The sequence below is a fragment of the Jaculus jaculus genome, chromosome 7, assembly GCF_020740685.1.
Source record: "Jaculus jaculus isolate mJacJac1 chromosome 7, mJacJac1.mat.Y.cur, whole genome shotgun sequence".
Classification (NCBI taxonomy): domain Eukaryota; kingdom Metazoa; phylum Chordata; class Mammalia; order Rodentia; family Dipodidae; genus Jaculus; species Jaculus jaculus.
In genome coordinates, this window is record NC_059108.1 from 3821583 (window position 1) to 3840999 (window position 19417).

The following is a 19417-nucleotide window of genomic DNA, read 5'->3' on the forward strand; positions in this document are numbered from 1 at the left end:
TATCCACTCATCTGTTGAGGGACATCTAGGCTGGTTCCATTTCCCAGCTATTATAAATTGAGCAGCAATAAACATGGTTGAGCACGTACTTCTAAGGAAATGAGATGAGTCCTTTGGATATATGTCTAGGAGTGCTATAGCTGGGTCATTCATGGTTTTCTTATTCCTAGATGTGCCTGCCGCCGGTGGGCTGCGACGCCAGGTCAGGGGCTGACCTACAATCAAGGTGTCCACTGTCTCAGGACACTTCCACCAGTGAAAGGAGTCTGTGTGCAGCTCTACTCCTGCCCGGCCCCTGGCCTGCAGTCCGAGGTTCGTTCACTGACCCTCGCTCTTTGCTGAGCTCGGCGGGTCCAGTCTAATTGTCTACAGACGGAGGGGGCGTGGCGCGTGCTAGGCCCCGCCCCGCCCCGCCCCCGCCCCGCCCCGCCCCGCCCCTCATCAGCTGAGCTCCAGTCTTTGCAGCGTCCGGAGCCGGAGGGGCGTGGCTCTCCGAGGCCCCGCCCTCCGCAGCCCGCGGGGAGCCCGCCCCGCCCTCACGTCACGTGACTCTCGCGCTGAGTGAACATGGCGTCGGCCGCGCGGTGAGTGCTGCGCCTCCCGGTGCGCCTGGCCCGGGCTCGCGGGCGGGCGCGGAGAGGGAGACCTTGGGGTCAGGTGACTGGGTGGGCGCACCCCCACTTCCCCAGCCCTGGCTGGGGATCACTGTGTGGCCGTGGGCAGCGGCCTCGGCACGGGGCGCGGGGCGGTGCCAGCGCTGGTTCCCGTGCGCCCTGCGCCCCCGTGCTGCCCGCTGTCCCGGCGCTGCCCAGCACTCCAGGCCCCGGCGCCCCCAGGCCCCTCGGCATGGGGGCCTTGGTGTGAACGTGCGGCTCCCCGGGGAGCTCGGGTGCACACTGTTCACTGCCACGCCCCTCAGACGCCCGTTCGGCGCGGCCAGGGCGCCACGTCCCCTTCGCCTTTGGAAGCAGTGCTTGCGGTGGGCGTGGACTCCCGGGCCAGAGTTTTCCAAGTTCCTTCCAGGCCCGGATGTCCCCTCCGCTGAGAGGTCTTCTTCCCTAACTGTGTGATCCACTGTAGAGTGCAAGCATTTCGACTTACACGTTGCACGCAGTAGTTGTGAAGGGTGAAAGAAGTGTGAGTGGTCCTGAAGGCGGGAGGAAGGGTGCACTGATGGACTCAGCCGTGCTGGGGAGTGCAAAGGTTCGGAGATAAAGACCTGGTGTTCCCAGTGTTCTGGGACAGGGAAAACTAGAGTGCATCCCTGGTCGCAGGGTGTGGTGCACCACGTATCTCTCCAGACTTTGTCCGGGCTGGGCTGGAAGGGTTGTAATCTGGGATCATCTGCTTTTCTTTCTCTTTGGAGTCTCACTAGCACAGCCTTCAAACTCTTCTTAATAGTATTTATTTATCTTTTTTTGTTTGTGTGTGTACACACGTGCCACCGTGCGTTTGTGGCGGTCAGAGGACAGCTTTTGGGTTGGTCCCCTCCTGCCCACCCCATTTGAAGCAGGGTGTCTCGCTCTTCTGTCCTTTGCCTGGGCTTCCCTTGAGCTTTCAGGAAATGCTCCTGTCTCTGCCTCCCGTCTGGCCATCTGTGTCAGCATGCTGGGGTCACCGAGGCCTGACACTGCTTCCAGCTTTTCCTACGGATGTCAGAGGGTTGAGCTCAGGTCCTCCGGCTTGAGCTGTGAGCACTTTGTTATTCGCTGAACCCGCTCTCCAGTTCCTGACTTCAAACCCTTGATCCTCCTGCTTGGCCTTCCAGAATGCTGGATTATAGGCTATTGTAATTACCTTCTTGTTGCTGGGACAAAACACCTGACCAAAAGCAGCTGATGGGAGGAAAGGTTTTATTTTGGCTTACAGTCTTAGGGGAAGCTCCATAATGGTAGGGGAAAATATGGCTTGAACCGAGGTTGGACATCGCCTCTGCCATGACAGGTGGACAACAACATGAGGTTATGTGAGCTAAATGCTGGCAAGGGGGAGCTTGCCCTCAACAGTACACTTCCTCCAGCAAGGCTCCAATTGCAAAATTGCCATCAACTGGAGACCAAACATTCAGAACTCATGAGTTTATGGGTGGCATCTGATTCAAACCACCATATAGGCAGATGCCACTATACTTACTTTGAGATCTACTTCCTCAAGAGATTCCATTCCTAGGCTGTGGGTTTGGTGGGAGTGGGGTAAGGTCTGGTTGTACAAGGAGCAAGGAAGAGTGTGAGTATTAGTGGGCAGCTTTCTACATATCAGATTGGGAAATGAGATCAATACAAATGTCCCTCCCTCCCTCCCTCCCTCCCTCCCTCCCTCCCTCTCTCTCTCTCTCTCTCTCTCTCTCTCTCTTTTTCCCCCTGAGGTAGGATTGCACTCTATCCCAGGTCAGCCTAGAACTCATTCTAGCTCCAGGTTAACATGAGGAATGAGCACCCGTACAGGCAGTGTCTGCTGTGGGTCCCATCTCAGGGTGTTCAGCGGCTGTGGCAGCCTCCAGGCTGACCTGAGTGAGCTGGTGACAGGTATTGGCCAGGCCCTGGAAAGAGAACTCCGGTAAAGGTCTCACTCTCTGGAGTCATCAAGCAGGATGGCGGGGTATCATAAAACAGGGTGACCTAGGGCTTAGGAAGGTGTACTACGGAAAGGAGGCTCAGGCAGTGTGGGGAGCTTCCAGAGCTGGCCATGACCTTGAAAGAGCCGTACCAAGTCGGCTGTGGACTGAGCTACATCCTGGGCCTTAGAGGCTTGTCTTGAACCTATCATGGCCTCAGATGCTAGTCCTGGAGCCCGGAACAGAGGTGACCTTGAGAAGGTCAGATGACCAAGGTGTCTTCCATATGAGTCAGAGCAGTAAAAGTCCTAAGAAGCAGCTCAGACTTGGTCAGCAACTCCCGATCCTCCTCTTGGGAGTGACTCTGGGTTGACCCTATTCTGTCCAGACATTACATCTACCTCTGGAGGACAGGGACCAATTCAGTTCGTATCCCTGGGGCCGCCACCAGCCCCTGTGACTGGTGTTTGGTGAAATGGTGCCACAGGAATAAAAGGGGCACTTGTCCTATAAATTAGTCCAGCATTCTGCTCTGCTGCCCTAGGAGACCCGGATGGCTGAGGAGAGGAATTATGGGTCAGAACGGGAACAGAATTCCAAGGAGTTCGATGACCTGCTTCTTGCTCCTTTTATCTGAGTAGTGCCCAGGGAGCTGCTGCACAGGCAGCAAGGAAACGGGTGAACTGCCCTGGGTGTGTACCTGATGGGCGGTTGGCCATGCTGCAGTCAGCATTCTGGAGAGAGATGGTCAGGAGTCATGGTCTTGGTCAAAAGCCTGCTCTCCCCCTGACGGGAACTTAGCAAAGGCCACCTGCTGGCCCATAAGTGGGGCAGGGTGAGTCTGTGAGCCAGGCTGGCCCCAGTGCTACTTGGCCTTGCCTGCTCTGTCCCAGGCCTGGTCCTCATGCCCCTCAGCCCTCTCGTGGTCCTTGTCTGCCTATTCTAGGAGAGAGAGAAGTGGTTGTGGGCTGCTGGCCAGCTGCCTGAGGCCTCTGTAGCCAGAGTGACCTGCCTGGCCTTGCTGACAGTTAAGGAGCCAGTGGGCCTCAGAATATCTCCTTGGTCCCCCTGTACTGGCGGCTAAGTAGGAAGAAGCAGGTTAGTTCTTGGCTGGCCTCCTTCTGGGAGCTTAGCAGTCTGGCTCAATCCAGTGGTGGTTTCACATGGTAGGTAGCACAGGGGTCTTGTCCTAGTCTGTGCTAAGGAGCTCTGGGACATCAGTGAAACCCTTGCATTTGTCTTAGTCCTGTTGCTATAGTGAAATACCCAAGGCTGGGAACTACATAAAGAAGAGAGGTTTATGTTGGGGCACATTTCTGGAAGCTGTATCTGCGTCTCATGAATGCCTCATCATAACACAGTGGGTGGTGTCACATGGCAGGAGCACGTGTGAGAGTGGCAAGCATCTTGTGTGTAAGAGGCCCCCGTGACAACAGGACCGGCCACACTCACTTTATGACCACTCACTGTGACAGAGTACATTCTAGTCCTGTGAGACCTACCCCACTTCCATGAGTCTGGTACTCATTCCTTCCGGGGGTGGTGTCCCAAGTGACACAGTTAACATCTCCTAAAGATCTGCCGTGTCCTACTTCTGTTACATTAGGACCCAAGCCTCTCTCATGTGAACCTTTAGAGACAGACCACAGTATCACCCTGCTTGGCACAATGCCTTTATCTTATTTACTTATTTTGACACATGTTCTCACTTTCTAGCCGAGGATGGTCTGCAATTGATGTAGTCCTCCCACCTCAGCCTGCCGAGTGCTAGATTACAAAACCATGCTTGGCTTGACATGTTTTTCTAAAAAATATTTTATTATTTATTTGAGAGAGAAAGAGAAGGTGGAAGGAAGGAGACAGACAGAGAGAATGGGCATGCCAGCCACTGCAAATGCACTCCAGACACATGCGCCACCTTGTGCATCTGGCTTATGTGGGTGCTGGGGGCTTGAACCTGAGTCCTTAGCCTTTATAGGCAAATGTCTTAATCATGAAACCATTTCTTCAGCCCAACATTATATTTTGTTTTTTTAAACATATATTTTATTTATTTGAGAGAAAGAAGCAGATAGAAAGAGAGAATGGGCATGCCAGGGGCTACAGCTACTGCAGATGAACTCCAGACATATGCACCCCCTTGTGCATCTGGCTTACATGGGTCCTGGGGAATTGAACCAGGGTCCTTAGGCTTCGCAGGCAAATGTGTTAACCACTAAGCCATTTCCCCAGCCTCCAACATTATGTTTTTAAACACACTAAATAAATAATTATAAGAAATGCCAACTCTGTAGAAACAGTTATCAAAATGCTGACTGAACCCTGTGATGTGACCATATTTGCATCTTAACACATTAGATAACAAGAGTTAGCCATAGGTCTATCAGCTTCCTTCATTTTTAAGCAGGAGCACTGTACCCTCCCTAGGGGCTTGCCTCATCCTCCGTCTGCCTCCTGGGCTTTGGCCGTTGGCCTGGGAGGGTCTGTTCTGTGGGTCTCTCCGAGACCCTGGAGCTGCTGGCTCCTTCCAGACAGTAACCTGTGCTTTGTTGGCCCAGGGACTAAGGAGTGAAGTTGCTTGTATTACATGTTAACAACAAAAAACTCCACCAGAAACCACTGGGCAGCCAGGACGGTGGTGCTGCTCTGAAGTCACGGTCCCTTGAGGCAGGAGGATTGAAAGTTCATGGCCTGCACTGGCTACAGAGAGGGAGTTCAAGACCAGACTGAGCAACCTAGTTAGATCCTGTCTTAAGGTTTTGGGTTTTTGTTTTTTTTTTTTTTTTGGTAAGGCTGGAGATGTAGGTTGTCATCTAGCATATATGAGGTCCTAGGTTCAATTTCCATATCATGCCAGCATATATGAGGTCCTAGGTTCAATTTCCATATCATGCCACCAATGCGCAGGCACACCCACACACACAGGCCAGTTGGAGATGTTTTATTAGTGCTGTATTTGATGCATTTGTTGGGAGAAGTCACTGTTGGCTTTGTTGGGGGTTAGGTTCATGTTATGATAATTGACGGGAAATGACTTTACAGCCTTTGATTCCAGGGATGTCCTGGTATCTTTAGCAACTCCAGCACATGGATAGCTCTTCCTGGTGGCTTGGACTGAGCTGCTCTGCTCAGGGCCAGATCCCAGGACAAGATGACAGCGTCCTGGCTAAGTCCTGTGAAGGAAGAGTGTAGGCATCCCCCTCAGTGTTCCAGGGGATTGGTCCTGGGAGCCCCTTTGGATACCAAAATGTGCATTTGCTCACGGCCCTTATGTAAAACAGGCCCCAGACCTCTGTGAGGGCGCCTGCGCCCCAGGGTCTCAGGCCTCTCAGAAGGTTATAGACAAGAGGCTCCGCCCTTTTGCAAGTCTTGCAGGTGGAACGTGGCTACAGGCCAGGTGGAGGCAGCACCTGTGTGCATAAGGAGGGGTGGACCGAGGGAGGGGATCTGGAGCAGACGAGCTGGCTCGGGTGGGGCATTTTGTGCTCTGGTGCTGTGGAGCGACTTTGGCTGGGCCCGTCTGCAGCAGGGCCCCATGTCACTGCTTGTCTTGATGAGGAGCCTGTAGAGATGAGTTCTCCCTGTGCCAGCTCCTTCCATGGGCTTTCCTGCGGGCGTGAGAGGGTGTGGGAGCCCCTGGCAGCGGAGCTGGAGGCTGCACTTTCAGTTCCTGCCAGCCTGACCAGATGGCTGTTGGTCTTGTTTCCAAACGGTCACTGAGGTCTCTGTGCCCTTTTGTCCTTGTGGCTGAGCATGAGAGACAGCAGTCTTGGCGGCTTGGGTCCACCCACCCATCTGCTCGCACTCCTGGGAAGGAAGGAGAGGCATCTGTGGGTGAGGGAGAAATGAAACTCCAGCCCGTGGGCATGTGCGGGTGTTCCACCCCACTTACCCTTCCTGCCCCTGCCAGCGCTGATGCAGCCCCCCCCCCCCATCTGCACCTCCGGGAGGGTGGTCCCACGCTCAGTTAGTGGCTGCGCGCTCAGTGATGCGCCCTAAGCACTTGCAGTGCATCGGCAGGGTGGCAGGCACAGCGTGGCCATGCAGGTCTAGGTCTGCACTGCACCCCTGGAGGGGGTCTCAGCCAGCCACCTGCTCTGAAGCCAGGCGCTCACTCCAGGACGACAGCTTGATGCTCGGGCAGTCCGCAGAGCGGAGCAGGAGCAGGTTAAGGGATGCCAGGAAGAGGAGGAAAGCTGCTCGGTATGGAGATGGAGCTCAGTGGTAGAAAGAGTGCCTGGCGCACACAAGGCCCTGTATTGTAAAAGAATTTAGTTTTTAAAAAAGGTCAAAATAAAATAAATTATAGTCAGGCGTGGTAGTGCACGCCTTTAATCTCAGCACTCAGGAGGCAGAGGTAGGAGGATCGCCATGAGTTCAAGGCCACCCTGAGACTACATAGTGAATTCCAGGTCAGCCTGGGCTGGAAGAGCAAGACCCTGCCTTGAAAAAAAAAAAAAAGAGGGAAGCTGCTCAGGACCCCAGCAAAGGGCAGACCCAGTGGCCAGGGTGACCTGGTTAGAGCTGTGGCCTGTGTGGAGGGACTCCTGCAGGCCATTTAGTTTCATGGCCTTCCTCGCTTAGGTCAGGGGAGCAGATCCTCTGTCCTTACCCCTGTTTGTCATGCCCCCCCCCCATCGGCCCAGCCCACCTGGAAGCCAGAGGCAGGGTGCAGGGTGATGGAGTCTTGTAGATCAGGCTCAGTCTATAGGTCCAGACATTGGAGTGGGGTGGGATCCAGAAGCCCAGTGTTAAGTTCTAAGTTTTTAAAGAGGGAAGCCAGGGAAGACCATGCTTCGAAGGTGACATTGGGGCAAAAAATAGATGTGAGACCCGGTCATGTCAGAGTCCCCAAAAGTACTGCGAGGGAAGGTTTCATGGTTGTCCCCGTTCAGAGCACGCTCTGCTTGCACCAGGGTTCTGCCTGCAGGGTTAGTTGCCCTGCCTCCTGGCTGGGGGCCTCCAGGGCCTCCCTTCTGCATACCCTCCCCTTCTGACTCTTCTTCCAGCTCCTTTTATTTTTGTTTTTAATTTCTTTCTTTGTATTTATTTATTTGAGAGGGCAGAAAGGAGAGGAAGAGAGAGAAAATGAGAATATGGGCATGCCAGGGCTTCTGGCTGCTGCAAACAAAGTCCAGGTGCATGTGCCACTTGGGACATCTGGCTTGGGCCATCAGGCTTTGCAGGCAAGCTCCTTTTGTAACCACTGAGCTGTCCCTCCAGCCCCCAGCTCCTCTTTTCATGCGATGGCTTCTAGTTGCTGGCTGGGGCTGTCTGTGCCACAGTCATCTTCATGTTACTGGGACACAGCACCCGACCCAAAGCAGCTGACGGCAGAAAAAGGGTTCTTATGGTTTATGGTCTCAAGGGGAAGATTCATGACAGCAGGGGAAAGATGGGGAGCTGAGGCTGGACGTCACTGCTTGTGCTGGCAGCGAGACAGTGGGCGGAGCTAGCACCTCAGGGTCTGCCCCTAGTGACGTGCCACCTCTGGCAAGCTTTACCTCCCAAACTGCCATCAGCTGGAGACCAGGCGTTCAAAACACACGGCTCGTGGGCCGGGCACCTGATTCACACCACGGGTCTCCATCCCCCCCTTGGCTCACTCTTGTGGCAGACACTAACACCAGCCCTGCCCTTGTCCTCATGCAACTTGTGTATTGCTTAGAGACATCAAGCCAGTGAGTAAGTCTGGGCCAGGAGCACAGGTGGAGCCTGGTGAAGGGCAGGAAGCTCAGAACAAGAAGGCAGTGGGGCGTTCCTCCCAGTTGTCCAAGTGGGAGGTGGGCGTGGCCACCCTGGGTGGAGCTGCCCCCTGATGGGAGAAGAGTGTGTGGGTGGCAGAACTGACAACTTTGCTGGTAAGACCGCAGGTGGGATGAGGGAGGAGGCAAATGTGACTTGAGCCACCATCAGGGCAGAGCTTCCTCTCTGGTGTACGAGGAGGCAAGGCTCGGGTGTGTGTCACACCTGCCAAGTTGGAGATGAGAGGCAGGACGATGGGGGCTCTGAATCTTGAGGGGTGTCAGCGTGTGGGGGCAATAAATGGCACTGCAAGCCGAGGCGCTGGCCTGGCTCACCTATGCCTGGCAGTGGAAAGAATAGACACGGCCCTGGAACTGCAGCAGGAGGTCGGCTGCAAGCTGTGGGGAGACTGAGGGTAGAGGGGGTGTTGGCCAGGGTTCAGCGGACTATGGCTACACGTGTCTCAGGCACAGAGGCCTGGAGCCGCCGCAGAGTCGGGAGCGCACGCCACTGTGGCCTGGTGAGACACGTGTTGGGAAGGAGCAGTGTGCGGGGGCCTGATGGCATCAACTGAGAAGGGTATGGGCGTCAGGCCAGAAGTGCCAGGGTGGGTGACTAGAGGGTTCTGAAAAGTGGAGGAGGTCAGGACTGCTGAGAGGAATAGGGCCCGAGATGTTGAGAATGTCCCGGTAGGGGGGAACATTGCTACCGGAGCAATCATAAATAGGTTTGGGGTTGGGACAGGTCACGCACTGCTTCAGGAAGAGCCTCAGTTGGGTCTCGAGGCAGGTGGGGCATTTTAGGAGTGGGACCTGGACATGTGCTGTCTCGGTGACCACGGAAGCCAGTGGTGTATGAGAAGCCTGGAGAGGGGCATCTCCCACACTGCCGGGCTGGGCTCCCCTCACCGCTGTGCACTCGCCGCAGCACCGCCTCGCCGTCCTTGAGGTCTGCACCGTGGTCCTTGCTGGGTCAGAGTCAGGGAACCCTGTGTGTACAAGGTGCCGGGGACCTTGTTAGGGTCAGGCTCTAGGAATAGCAACGTATAGGGAAGTGGGCAGAATGGAGGGTGCCTGCTGGTAAGCCAGGGCTGTCTGTATCAGGTGTCTGCTCCCACCCCCATGGGAAGCTCCAAGCAGATTGTGAGTCCTTGGAGAGTGGCATGTCTAACCACTGCAGACTTTCCCTCACAAGCCACCAACTGAGCAAGTCCAGCTGTCCTTGATCCCCATGGTAAGCTCAGGGACGGAAGGGAAAGGCATAATGGACAAACCTTCGTGGTAGGTACATGGATGGTCTCTAGGTCCCAAGTACGCCCAGATCTGCTGGGCATGCCACCTGCTGATCAAGTTCCCAGCAGGCCCAGACCACAGGTGTTGGACACACACTTGGAGGTCCTAATCGTCCTGAGTCATGGTGTGCTCCTGTCTTCACAGCCCTTCCTACTCCCTGGGGAACGCGACCCTGAAGGTGCCCCTGGCGCTGTTTGCTCTGAACAGGCAGCGCCTGTGTGAACGTCTGCGGAAGAATGCGGCGGTGCAGGCCGGCTCTGCAGTGGTGATGCAGGGCGGGGAGGAGATGCAGCGCTACTGCACGGACACCTCCATCATCTTCCGCCAGGTGAGCCGCGTCCCGCTGCCTCTGCGCGGGTGGGCGTGGGCGTGGGCGTAGGCATCGGGTAAGGCCTGCTTCTCTAGAGCCCCGGGGAGTCAGTGTGGGGACTGTTGAGGTGCAAAGGATGCAGTTGCGGGGGCAAGCCGGCCAGGCTTCGTGGGCGAGATGGCTTTTGGGACGGGCACATGGGAGGATGGTGAGCACTGGGGCAGCCGAGGACTGAGCTGCAGACCGGGGCCCGAGTTTCCGGGGCCAGATGTCTGCAGGGAGGAGGGGGTGGAGGGGGCATGTGATCTGACTTTTCATTTGTACAGAGTTAGAGGCCCCCGGCTCTCTGCCAGCTCAGCCAGTGCCCACTGATGTGATTCTCCTGACATCTTGGATCAGGAGCTTTTGAGGGGCTAGAGCTCTGCTGTTAGCTTAGATTCCGCGTCCTTGGTGGAAGAGGACCAGCAAAATCCCCAGGAATAGGAATGTCTGCTGGGCAGCGAGGAAGGCCTAGAGTTGGGCCTACTCATATTGATCTTATCATCACACCCACTTCACAGATGAGGAAACTGAGGCCCAGGAAGGAAATGACTTGCTAAGAGATGGAGCTGGGATTAGAACTTCATCATCTAGAAGGACCTGGTATCACAGGCCTGTAATCCCAGTATTCAGGAAGCTGAGGTAGCCTGAGCAATTGAAGGAGACCTTGCTTCAAAATCAAAACAAAAGTGGACTGGGGATATAGTTTAGTGCAGAATACTCGCTTAGACTCCATCACAGAGGGTCTGTACCGTGGCCCAGCAGTGGAATGCTTACCTAGAACCCACCTGTGAAGAGCTGTGGGTGTGGCTCAGTGGTAGCTCACCTGTCTAGAATCCACGAAGGAAAGCTGGGTATGGCTTGCTGGAAGAGCATGGGCTTGGCCACGGGTCCAGTCTCCATCCTGACCTCACTGCCACCTCCTGCAAAAAAATCTTCCAGTTCCATGCCCGAGCTTCTCTCTGCTGCCAAGAGCAAGGCTGTGCCCACAATGTCTTGGGGCGGGGGTGGTAATGTGGGAATGTGAGGGGTCAAGGCCTCGCCTCCCCAGCTAGAGCCCGTCCACCCCAGTGGGGCACAGATAGGCTAAAGTCCTGTTGAGGATATCCCAGGGCTTTCAGTACAGGAAGCCCCTTCTGCCCCAGGGGTCCCCTTCTGTCTGCAGACTTGTTCTTGGGACCGCAGGCCTCCGTCCCCTGCTGCCAGTAGCACATAGGTCTAAAGCTGGCGGGTCCTGATGCTGCTGGATAGATTTGTGATTTTAAAACATGCTACATTCAGCTGTGGGCTGTTCTGCTGATGGTCCTCTGAGCTTGTCTCGGAAGGGCTCTACCCCCCTCCATACCCTGTCTCAGCTCAGGGCTTATTGCTAACACTGTGGTCACTGCTGCCCTGGGAAGTGAGAAGAGGGGTTAGACGTCCTGAAAGGGGGAACCCATTTGGATTAAGACATCTTGCTAGAGCATCTAAATCCAGCTGGGGTCCTAAGGTGTCCTGTTGTGGGCCAGGGGGTGTGTCTGGGAGGTGCAGCCATGACAGGTGGGCTGGGACCCAGTGAAAACCTGCATTACCATAGAGGCTGGAAGCAGCAGGGTCAGAGCGGCAACTGGCTTCTCTTGGCACGCCATGGCATGGCCAGAGGGTCAGCTGGCAGCTGTAGTGGAAGCCAAGCACAAGGAGGCAGGGCTGTGTGTGGCTGGGGACTGGATCCTAGAGGATACTCGAGCTGCTGTCCTGAAATGGGGTGCCCGACTCTCAGCACCTCAGCTTTCTGTTCTGGTCACTGAGTTACTGGGCTCCTTGCTTGCTCCCACCTCAGGAGTCCTTCTTCCACTGGGCCTTCGGTGTCATCGAGTCAGGCTGCTACGGTGTCATCGACGTGGACTCAGGAAGGTCGGCCCTGTTTATACCCAGGCTTCCTCCTAGCTACGCCACCTGGATGGGAAAGTAAGGAGCAGTCCCTGCCTGTCTGCTGACCACTGGCCAGCTGGGGACAGTGGTGTGGGGACGGGAGCGCAGAAGGGAGGTTTGGTGGTCAGGCCCTTTGCTGGTGTGCTCCACAGAGGGGTTCCAGGGATGCAGGTACAGACTGGAGGCACAGTTTATTCCTCTTGAAAACCTGAATTTATGTTTGTGAAAAATGTTTGAGTCTTAGGCCCCAGTGAACAGTCACTTCTTCCTAGCCTTGAAGGAGGAGGGGCTGGGGCTGGTGAGTTTGGTCAGGGGTCCGGGTGAACAGTGTGGGACCTGCTCTCTGAGGCCCATCGCCTGTGTGCAGGGGTGTTGTTATTGCCTGCCTCTGGACACAGATGGTCTGTTCTCTGTTGGCCCCTCTGTGAGGCAGGACAGAGACTTAGAGCTGGACCATGTGACAAGTGTGAGACTAGAGGACAGGCCAGGCCCCTGAGAGAGACTGCCCCGCGCCTACCCATCGTGGCACCCGTTAGTCCCCAGCTGCTCCCGTCGCCCCTCCTGCTTGCTCACAGCACTTAGGCGGCAGCTGTACTTAACCAGGGACGTGAGAGGTGGTCAGCGGATCCCGCCTCCCAGCCTGTCATTTCTGTCTGCAGCGTGGTTATTCTAGGCTAAAGTGTAAGTCGCAGCCTTTGCTTCCTGGTACCCACTGTGCTCATTACCAGGCGTGCTGGTGGGACTGAGGCAGGTTTGAGTGACAGGATACGTGGCTGCTGCAGGGACTGGCAGCTCTCTCAGATGACCAAGGCCCCCAAAGAGCTCCACACCGCAGACCCTCTCAGTCGACACCCCAGTATCCATGTTTCTGTTGTCTTGAGATGAAGAGTCCAGATCCACAGGCGAGCTTCAGTTCTGCTCTGAGGCCACCTGGCCAGCCTGGCCCTGGGCCCCCGAGGAGCTTTGTTGTGAAGACATAGCTTCAGGCAGAGTCGGCAGCAGAAGAGAAGTGGCTCTGGCTCTCCTGGGCTGGGTTTTCCCAGCTTTACCCTTGGGAAGGTTGCTAAGGAGGGTGGGCAGTGGGCAGGTCCTGTCTAGCTGTCTCAGTGGTGGGTGGCTCGGCTTCCTGGGAGACGCCATGCGTGAGGCTGGCCTTAATCCCTTAATTATGTATTGCCCACCGATAGTCCATTTGTGGTCAAATCCTTACAACTGCCTTGCTATAAAGAGGACACCAGGCTCAGTGTGCTATACCAGCCCCATGGCCTGGACTTCCTGGACTGTGTTTGAAAACCAAGCTTGTCTTTGACCCATCATGCCTCTCTGTGGTGGTCACAGGGCTGGTGAATGGTTTGGGAAGTTTGTGGCTCTGCTTCCTTCCTGTGAAACAACAGTGATGCCATCCGAGAGGCATCATCAGGCTGCTGTCACAGCGGTGGTCACTGTGGGGCTGGTTACATTTGTGGCACAGACAGGCTGTGGTGATGCTGAGAGTGTGGATGGCAATGTCCAAAAATGGCCATAGCTAAGAGTCTGCACATTTGCTATCCAGAAGTAGAACCTTTCTTCCCTCCTTCTTTCCCTCCTCCTTTCTTTTCTTCCTTCCCCTCTTCCTTTCCTTTTCTCCGCCTCTTCTCTAGTTGTATGTGTCTTTAGAGACAGGGTCTTGCTGTGTAGCCCAGGCTGGCTTGGAACTCATTATGTAGCCCAAGCTGCCTCAGCCACTTGAGTACTGGGGTTACAGATGTGAGTACGAGCCTGGCCCAAAAAGTGACACCTGTTTACATTCCTGCTCCACCTTGGTCACGGCCTCGAGGCTGCTGCTGCTACGAGACTTCAGAGGCTTGGGAGTGAAGTGCATTAGGGCTTTCACGTGCCTCTCCTGCAGGACCCTCGTCCTCAGAACTCACCTACCCACCGCGAGGAATCCCAGACCCACCCATGGAGAGACCCAGCGCACATATGACACTAAGCCATGAATACACACGTGCCTCCTTCTGAGTCCATGCCTAGCCTTTGAGGTTCTGCTGAGGTTGGAGATGCTTTCAGGGTTCTGTCTGACCTTTGGCCGTAAGAGTCTTTGCACTAGTGACTTTCCTCACAAAGTGCCCGATAGAAAGCAACTTAAGAGAGGAGAGTTATGTTTTGGCTCCCTGTGTCGGACTGCCACTCGCCATGGCAGGGAGGGCATGGCATGGCGGCGTCTCTGTCCTGTCAGCAAGAGCGCGCAGCTGATGACAGGACAGCAGACAGGAAGCAGAGCGTTGAACTGAAGGTGGCCGGCTCTCCCCCAGAGGCCTGCCTCGGTGACCCACCTCCCAGAGGCTCCGCCGCCTCCCAGAGCAGTACTACCAGCGGGGACCAGGTGTTCTAACATGGACCTCTGGCGGGACATTTCAGATTCAAACCATCGCAGGCCATGAACAAGGTAAATGGTTGTTGAGGTAGGCTATTGCCTTGTCTTAGTGTGTTGATCAGATTTTCTTTTACTGCTACGACAAAACCCCTCAGGGAAACAAATGAAAAGGAAACTTTGTTTTGGCTCATGGTCTCAGAGTCCATGGTCAGCTGGCTCCCCACAGGGCATCATGCCAGGGGGAGCCAGCTGCACGGACCGCTCGCTGTCATGACACTGGAAGTGAGGGAGGAAGAGCATAAGGACACGCCACTCGGGGCTCTGCGTACTCCAGCTGGGCCTCCTCCTAACAGCCCACTCAGCTATTGATCCATTGACGAGGCTAACGCCTTCACGGCCCGGTCACGTCCTAACATTGCTATACTGCAGATCACGACTAACACATGACTCTTCGGGGACACCTCATATCTAAGCCCTAACAACTAGTAACTGGAACAGCCTTGGTGAAGAATCTAGATCTGGTCTGTTTGAGAAGCGGTCCACAGGATCCTTTATGGCACCTGAGGTGTCCACGTGAGCAGCTGTGGCCTCTACCCTTCCTGTTCATGGCACATTTTGGGAGTAGTGGGGGACCCTGTGCTGAGTGACGCTTGGCTCTGAATGACAATACAGTTTTGATGTTGGTACCCTTGCAATCTCCTCTTGGCCCTACCTTCTGGCTCCAATTGCTCGGAAATCCAGCTCAGTGTTGGGAGATGCCTTTATCTGAGGTGTGGAGAGGAATGGTTGTAAAAGAAGACAGCTTCTGGAAGGGTTGGACCTGGGCTTCATTAGGGTTTTACTTGGAATTTCTGACTGGAAAGGTGGAGTGGCTCAGAGTATGTCTCCTCTGCTGTCTACTTCTACTTTCTTTCTGAGATGGGCTCATGATGGAGCCCAAGTTGGCCTAGAATTCAGATTCACCTGCCTCAGTGGTGGGATTACAGTTAAGTGCTACCATACCTGGCTAAAAGAATTATTTTTTTTCCCTGTGGTTCTAGGAATTGAACCAAAAGCCTTGTACATGTTAGGCAAGCATTCTGTCACTGAGAGCTGCCATCCCCACCTCTTTACTTCTTATGAACTAGTGCTAGCAAGAAAGGCAAGCATGCCTGTCTGTGGGTTGAGAAGTGGACGTTCTGTGAGGCTGCTCTTGGGGAGGGGCTGCTCCTGCCTGGGGGATTCCCCACCCAGGGGTGAAATCTGCACGAATCGCTCCATGTTTCCCCACACCTACATCCGGGAGCCCGATGGTCCTTGAGTGAAGGCTTTAAAACCCAGGGCCTGACTGGTCAAGGAGGAGCTGTCAGCAGTCGGCTCTCTCGGTGTGTCCCCTTCAGTAATGCCGAAACAGCCTTGGGGTCTTGGCCATAGCTGAGTTCCAAAGAGGAACTCTGGACTCTGTTAACAAACTACTCTTTTCATTTTCTCCTGCTTTGCTGAGCCAACTCATTGTCTAAGCACACATATAGCCTTGGGTGACCTTGAGGGTACAAGTGGCTCTGTAGGGTGGGTCTCCTCTGGTAGACAAGGCCCTGTGTGCATGCTGGGTAGGCCAGGCCAGACCACACCCACAGCCTTGGTCCCAAGGGGCCTTGTGGCCCCACAGCGGAGGTAGGGTCTTGTCTCCCACATGCTTGGCTCCCCAGAAGGCCTTTTCTTTCCTTTGCTCTGGGTTGACTCTTAAGTACCCTCATTCTGAGTGTTTGGGAGGAAAGCCCCTGCGTGACAAAGGGGCTGGTTGTCTGAGCTGGGGCTGGGGAGTGGCCAGGTCTTTTGTGCAAGGCTGCTTTCAGACACTCATCATTGATAGGGAGCCGAGCGAGGCCGATGGGATTACCTGGCCTTTGCAATCAAAACCCACCAGACTGAACATTTGACCTTCAGCTCTTCAGCTCCCTTCGGAGTCTCTATCTGATGGCTTTTGAAAAATCCATCTGGCAGATGCTGCAGATCCAGAGTCACTCAGGAAATGGCACCCCCACCGCAGGATCCTCAGCTCCCTGTGTGCGCTCTCTCTCTTGCTGTCAGAGTTGCGATGTCCTGGGGTGCCTGGGTAGCCTGGAGCGCTGGGCCTCACTCCAAGTCCTTTGTGGAGCAGGTCATCTTTTCTTTAAATTTTATCAGTTGGTCTTTATTTATTTATTATTTGGAGGGGGGAGGAGAGAGAGAGAATGGGCATGTTAGGGCCTCCAGCCATTGCAAACAAATTCCAGATGCGTGTGTGCCACCTTGTGCATCTGGCTTACATGGATGCAGGGAATCAAGACCTTACGATTCACAGGCACGTGCCTGAACTGCTAAGCCACCTCTCTAGCCCAGGACCTTTGTTTTTAAATTTGGAGTCTTTACTCGCAAAAGTGTGATGTGATTTTGATGGGAGCACTTCCCAGTTACGCTCTATCAGTAATAGGCTTAGCTGACCATAGCTCTGGCTTGAATGTCTGGGATCCTCCAGGCAGGCTAGAACTTGCCACTGATTCACTACTGTGGATTCAAGTCTTCCAGAGAGGGGCTGGTAGGTTCTACTGGCTTCTCCTGTGCGGCCACACCTGAGCCCCCAGCACTGCTGTGGGGCCTCTTGGGGGCACACCGGCTCACTGGCTGGCCTGCCTGGCTCTGCTCGCCTACTGCACAGTCTCCCGCCCAGCGCCTTTGAGCCCCGCTGCCTCAGGGGACGCCGTGGCTGCTCCAGTCACGCAGGAGAGCTCTCCAGGCTCATGTGCTTGCTCTGCTCTGGAGAGGGCCGGGCTGCTTTCAGCTTTGACAACCCAATGACATCTTGACGTGGTCGCCGACGTGCTCAAGGGCCGCTCTGTCGTGCCGCCTGCAGAGTGAAAGGCTGCAGCATTGTTTGGCATTGAAGGCAGACTCTGGGCCCTGTTCGTCATTCACTACCTGCGTACAGGTGGTCAGCCAGCCACCAAGACCTGCTTTTGAAATTTCATTTTCCAGAGGGCTCCATGATGTCTGCACCATGTGGCATTAATTTAATGTCTCCTTCCCACTGGAGGCTTCCCCTAGGGTATTGGTGCTCAGTGTACAGTGACCAGGCATCTGTCTCCTTCCTGCCCAAGACTTCAGGCATTGGCACGCGCTGCACAGTGACCAGGCGTCAGCTCTGACTGGGTTCATGGAGCTTGCACGGGGCTCTACATGGACAAGGGTTCCTGCATGCAGGCGCTGTGGAAGATGAGAGTTCATCCAGTGAGGGGACTGATTTCTCCTGCCAGTTTCACTTGAACGAGGAGTATCTAGAGTGGCCTCAGCATCCCTCCTGCTCCACCGTCTCTGTCTGGCTCTCTGTCCAGACAGCCTGTGTAATAGGGCCTGGCGTGGACTGTGCTCGCTCGTCTACAGACTCAGGCGAGGCCAGGGTGCACACCCTGCATGTGCCCACTTTGTGTCCTGGACAGTATGTCCTTCAGTAGATTCAGAGCTGCCCAGTAACTCTGTCAGCCAGGGTGTCAGGACTCACGTGGACACGACACTTCTTTTCTCATAGCCTGCCAGTCTGTGGCTGCCAAGCCTATGGCTGGTTTGATCATGCAGCCTGGCACACATATCCCTTCGGGTGACATTTAAATGATTTTTACTATAATTAACCCCCAAACATGAAAAAGTAAGTACTATTCAAACTTAATTATCTCTGCCCTTTTAAAAAAAGAATGTAATGTGCACAGTGCCAGACAAGATGCTTGTAGCTCTTAGGGTTTTATCTGGCGATTGGTTATTTCCAGTGAGGCCTGTCTCCAGGGGGTGTATTTCTGCTCTCCGGGCCCAGCTTGCAATCTGACAGGATTGTATCATCAGCCTCTTTGAGGAGGGCAAGTACTGCATGGGCACTTGGTTGGATTGGTGCCTTGTGCCACTTTTTCCTGATGTTAGGGCAACAGTGGGCTCTCCCAGAGGCTGGCTGGTTTTTGCTCTGCCTTGGCATCCAGTCAGTGGATGGCGTGTGGCCACTGATGAGGGTTGGATATGAAAGGTTCCCCATCAGCTCGTGTGTTAAATGTTCAGTCTGTGGCTGGCATTGAAGTTTGAAAAGTTCAAAAGTCAGCTCTCGTTAGAGGAAATAGCTCACTGGGGGCGTGTCGTTGGGGCTAGACCTTGTCTTGGGCCCCTCTCCATCTCTGCTGTGTGCTTCCTGTCCATCGTGAGGACAGCAGCCCCAGAACATGCTCCCACCACTGTAATGTTCTACCTTACCATGAGCCAGAGCCAGTGGGGCCAAGCAACCACGGACGGAACCCTCTGAAAGCGTGAGCCAAAATAAATAATTCCTCCCATAGGTTGTTGCTGTGAGGCGTTTTATCACAGTGATTTTAAAGTAACAGGCATAGTCACTAAGTGAGACATATGCACCCAACCTTGGGTCATCCACTGATGCAGCCCTCTGTGACACCTCTCCCTTGCTGCTCACTCCTCTGATTCCATCTTGTCAGGCTCTTAACCTGTGGCCTACTGCCTAGAGACTTCCTTAGGCCCTGATCTAATTCTACCTAGCAAAACGTCCTAGGTGGGAAGGGCAGGGAGACATTTTCTGGTGTCTTCCCTCTTAAGGCCTTTCCTAGGGAAAGGCTTCACATACCAAGGGCCAACACTAATGGCACACTCGCCTCTCTCTGAGGAGCCCTGGAGGCTAAATCAGACCCTTTGTGCTTCCAGAGTTTGTTGGAATTTGCTTTCCACCCCTGTCACAAATGGAGGTGAAGAAGTAACTGGGGCTGGGTTGGGTGCCTGCTGAGAACACAGGCTCCAGAGAGCCCAGGCCAGAGCTGGGGCAGTTGGAGAGGAAATGAACACACTCAGAGCTCACCCTGCTGCTGGCCCTGCGCCTGCTGCGCTGGCTCCCGTCTGTGCTCCCGGGCATCCACCTGGTGCTGAGGGCACGGCTGCTTCAGAGCTGGGCTCCTCAGGCTGTGCAAGCCACCCCTGCAGCACGGCTCCCAGAACCCAGGCAGGGGCACGCATGCCGACGCTTCCTGCCTGTACACTGGACGCTTTTACTGTTGGGGTGTCAGACTGTGGTCAGTTGACTTGAGTCCTGTCTCAAATGTGGAATCTAATATGACTGAATTATGCAGATTTAATTAACAGCAAGAGCTTCATGCCCGGCGATCTTTTCAGAGGCCAAAAGAGAGCAAAAGCAAAGGGGGTTGTGGCTTGCA

At 54.8% G+C, this 19417-nt stretch overlaps 1 protein-coding gene across 2 annotated transcripts in view; it reads left to right on the forward strand.

The window, feature by feature from the left end:
* The first annotated feature begins 519 nt into the window (after positions 1-519).
* The window catches only part of Pepd (peptidase D), a 122369-nt gene continuing 103471 nt past the window's right edge, over positions 520-19417 (forward strand). For both annotated transcript variants that reach the window (XM_004659957.2, XM_045154317.1), the window contains exons 1-3: positions 520-584; positions 9736-9919; positions 11760-11887. In XM_004659957.2, the coding sequence (XP_004660014.1) occupies positions 568-584; positions 9736-9919; positions 11760-11887 (329 nt within the window). In that variant the 5' untranslated portion in view covers positions 520-567. The remainder of the gene's footprint in view (positions 585-9735; positions 9920-11759; positions 11888-19417) is intronic.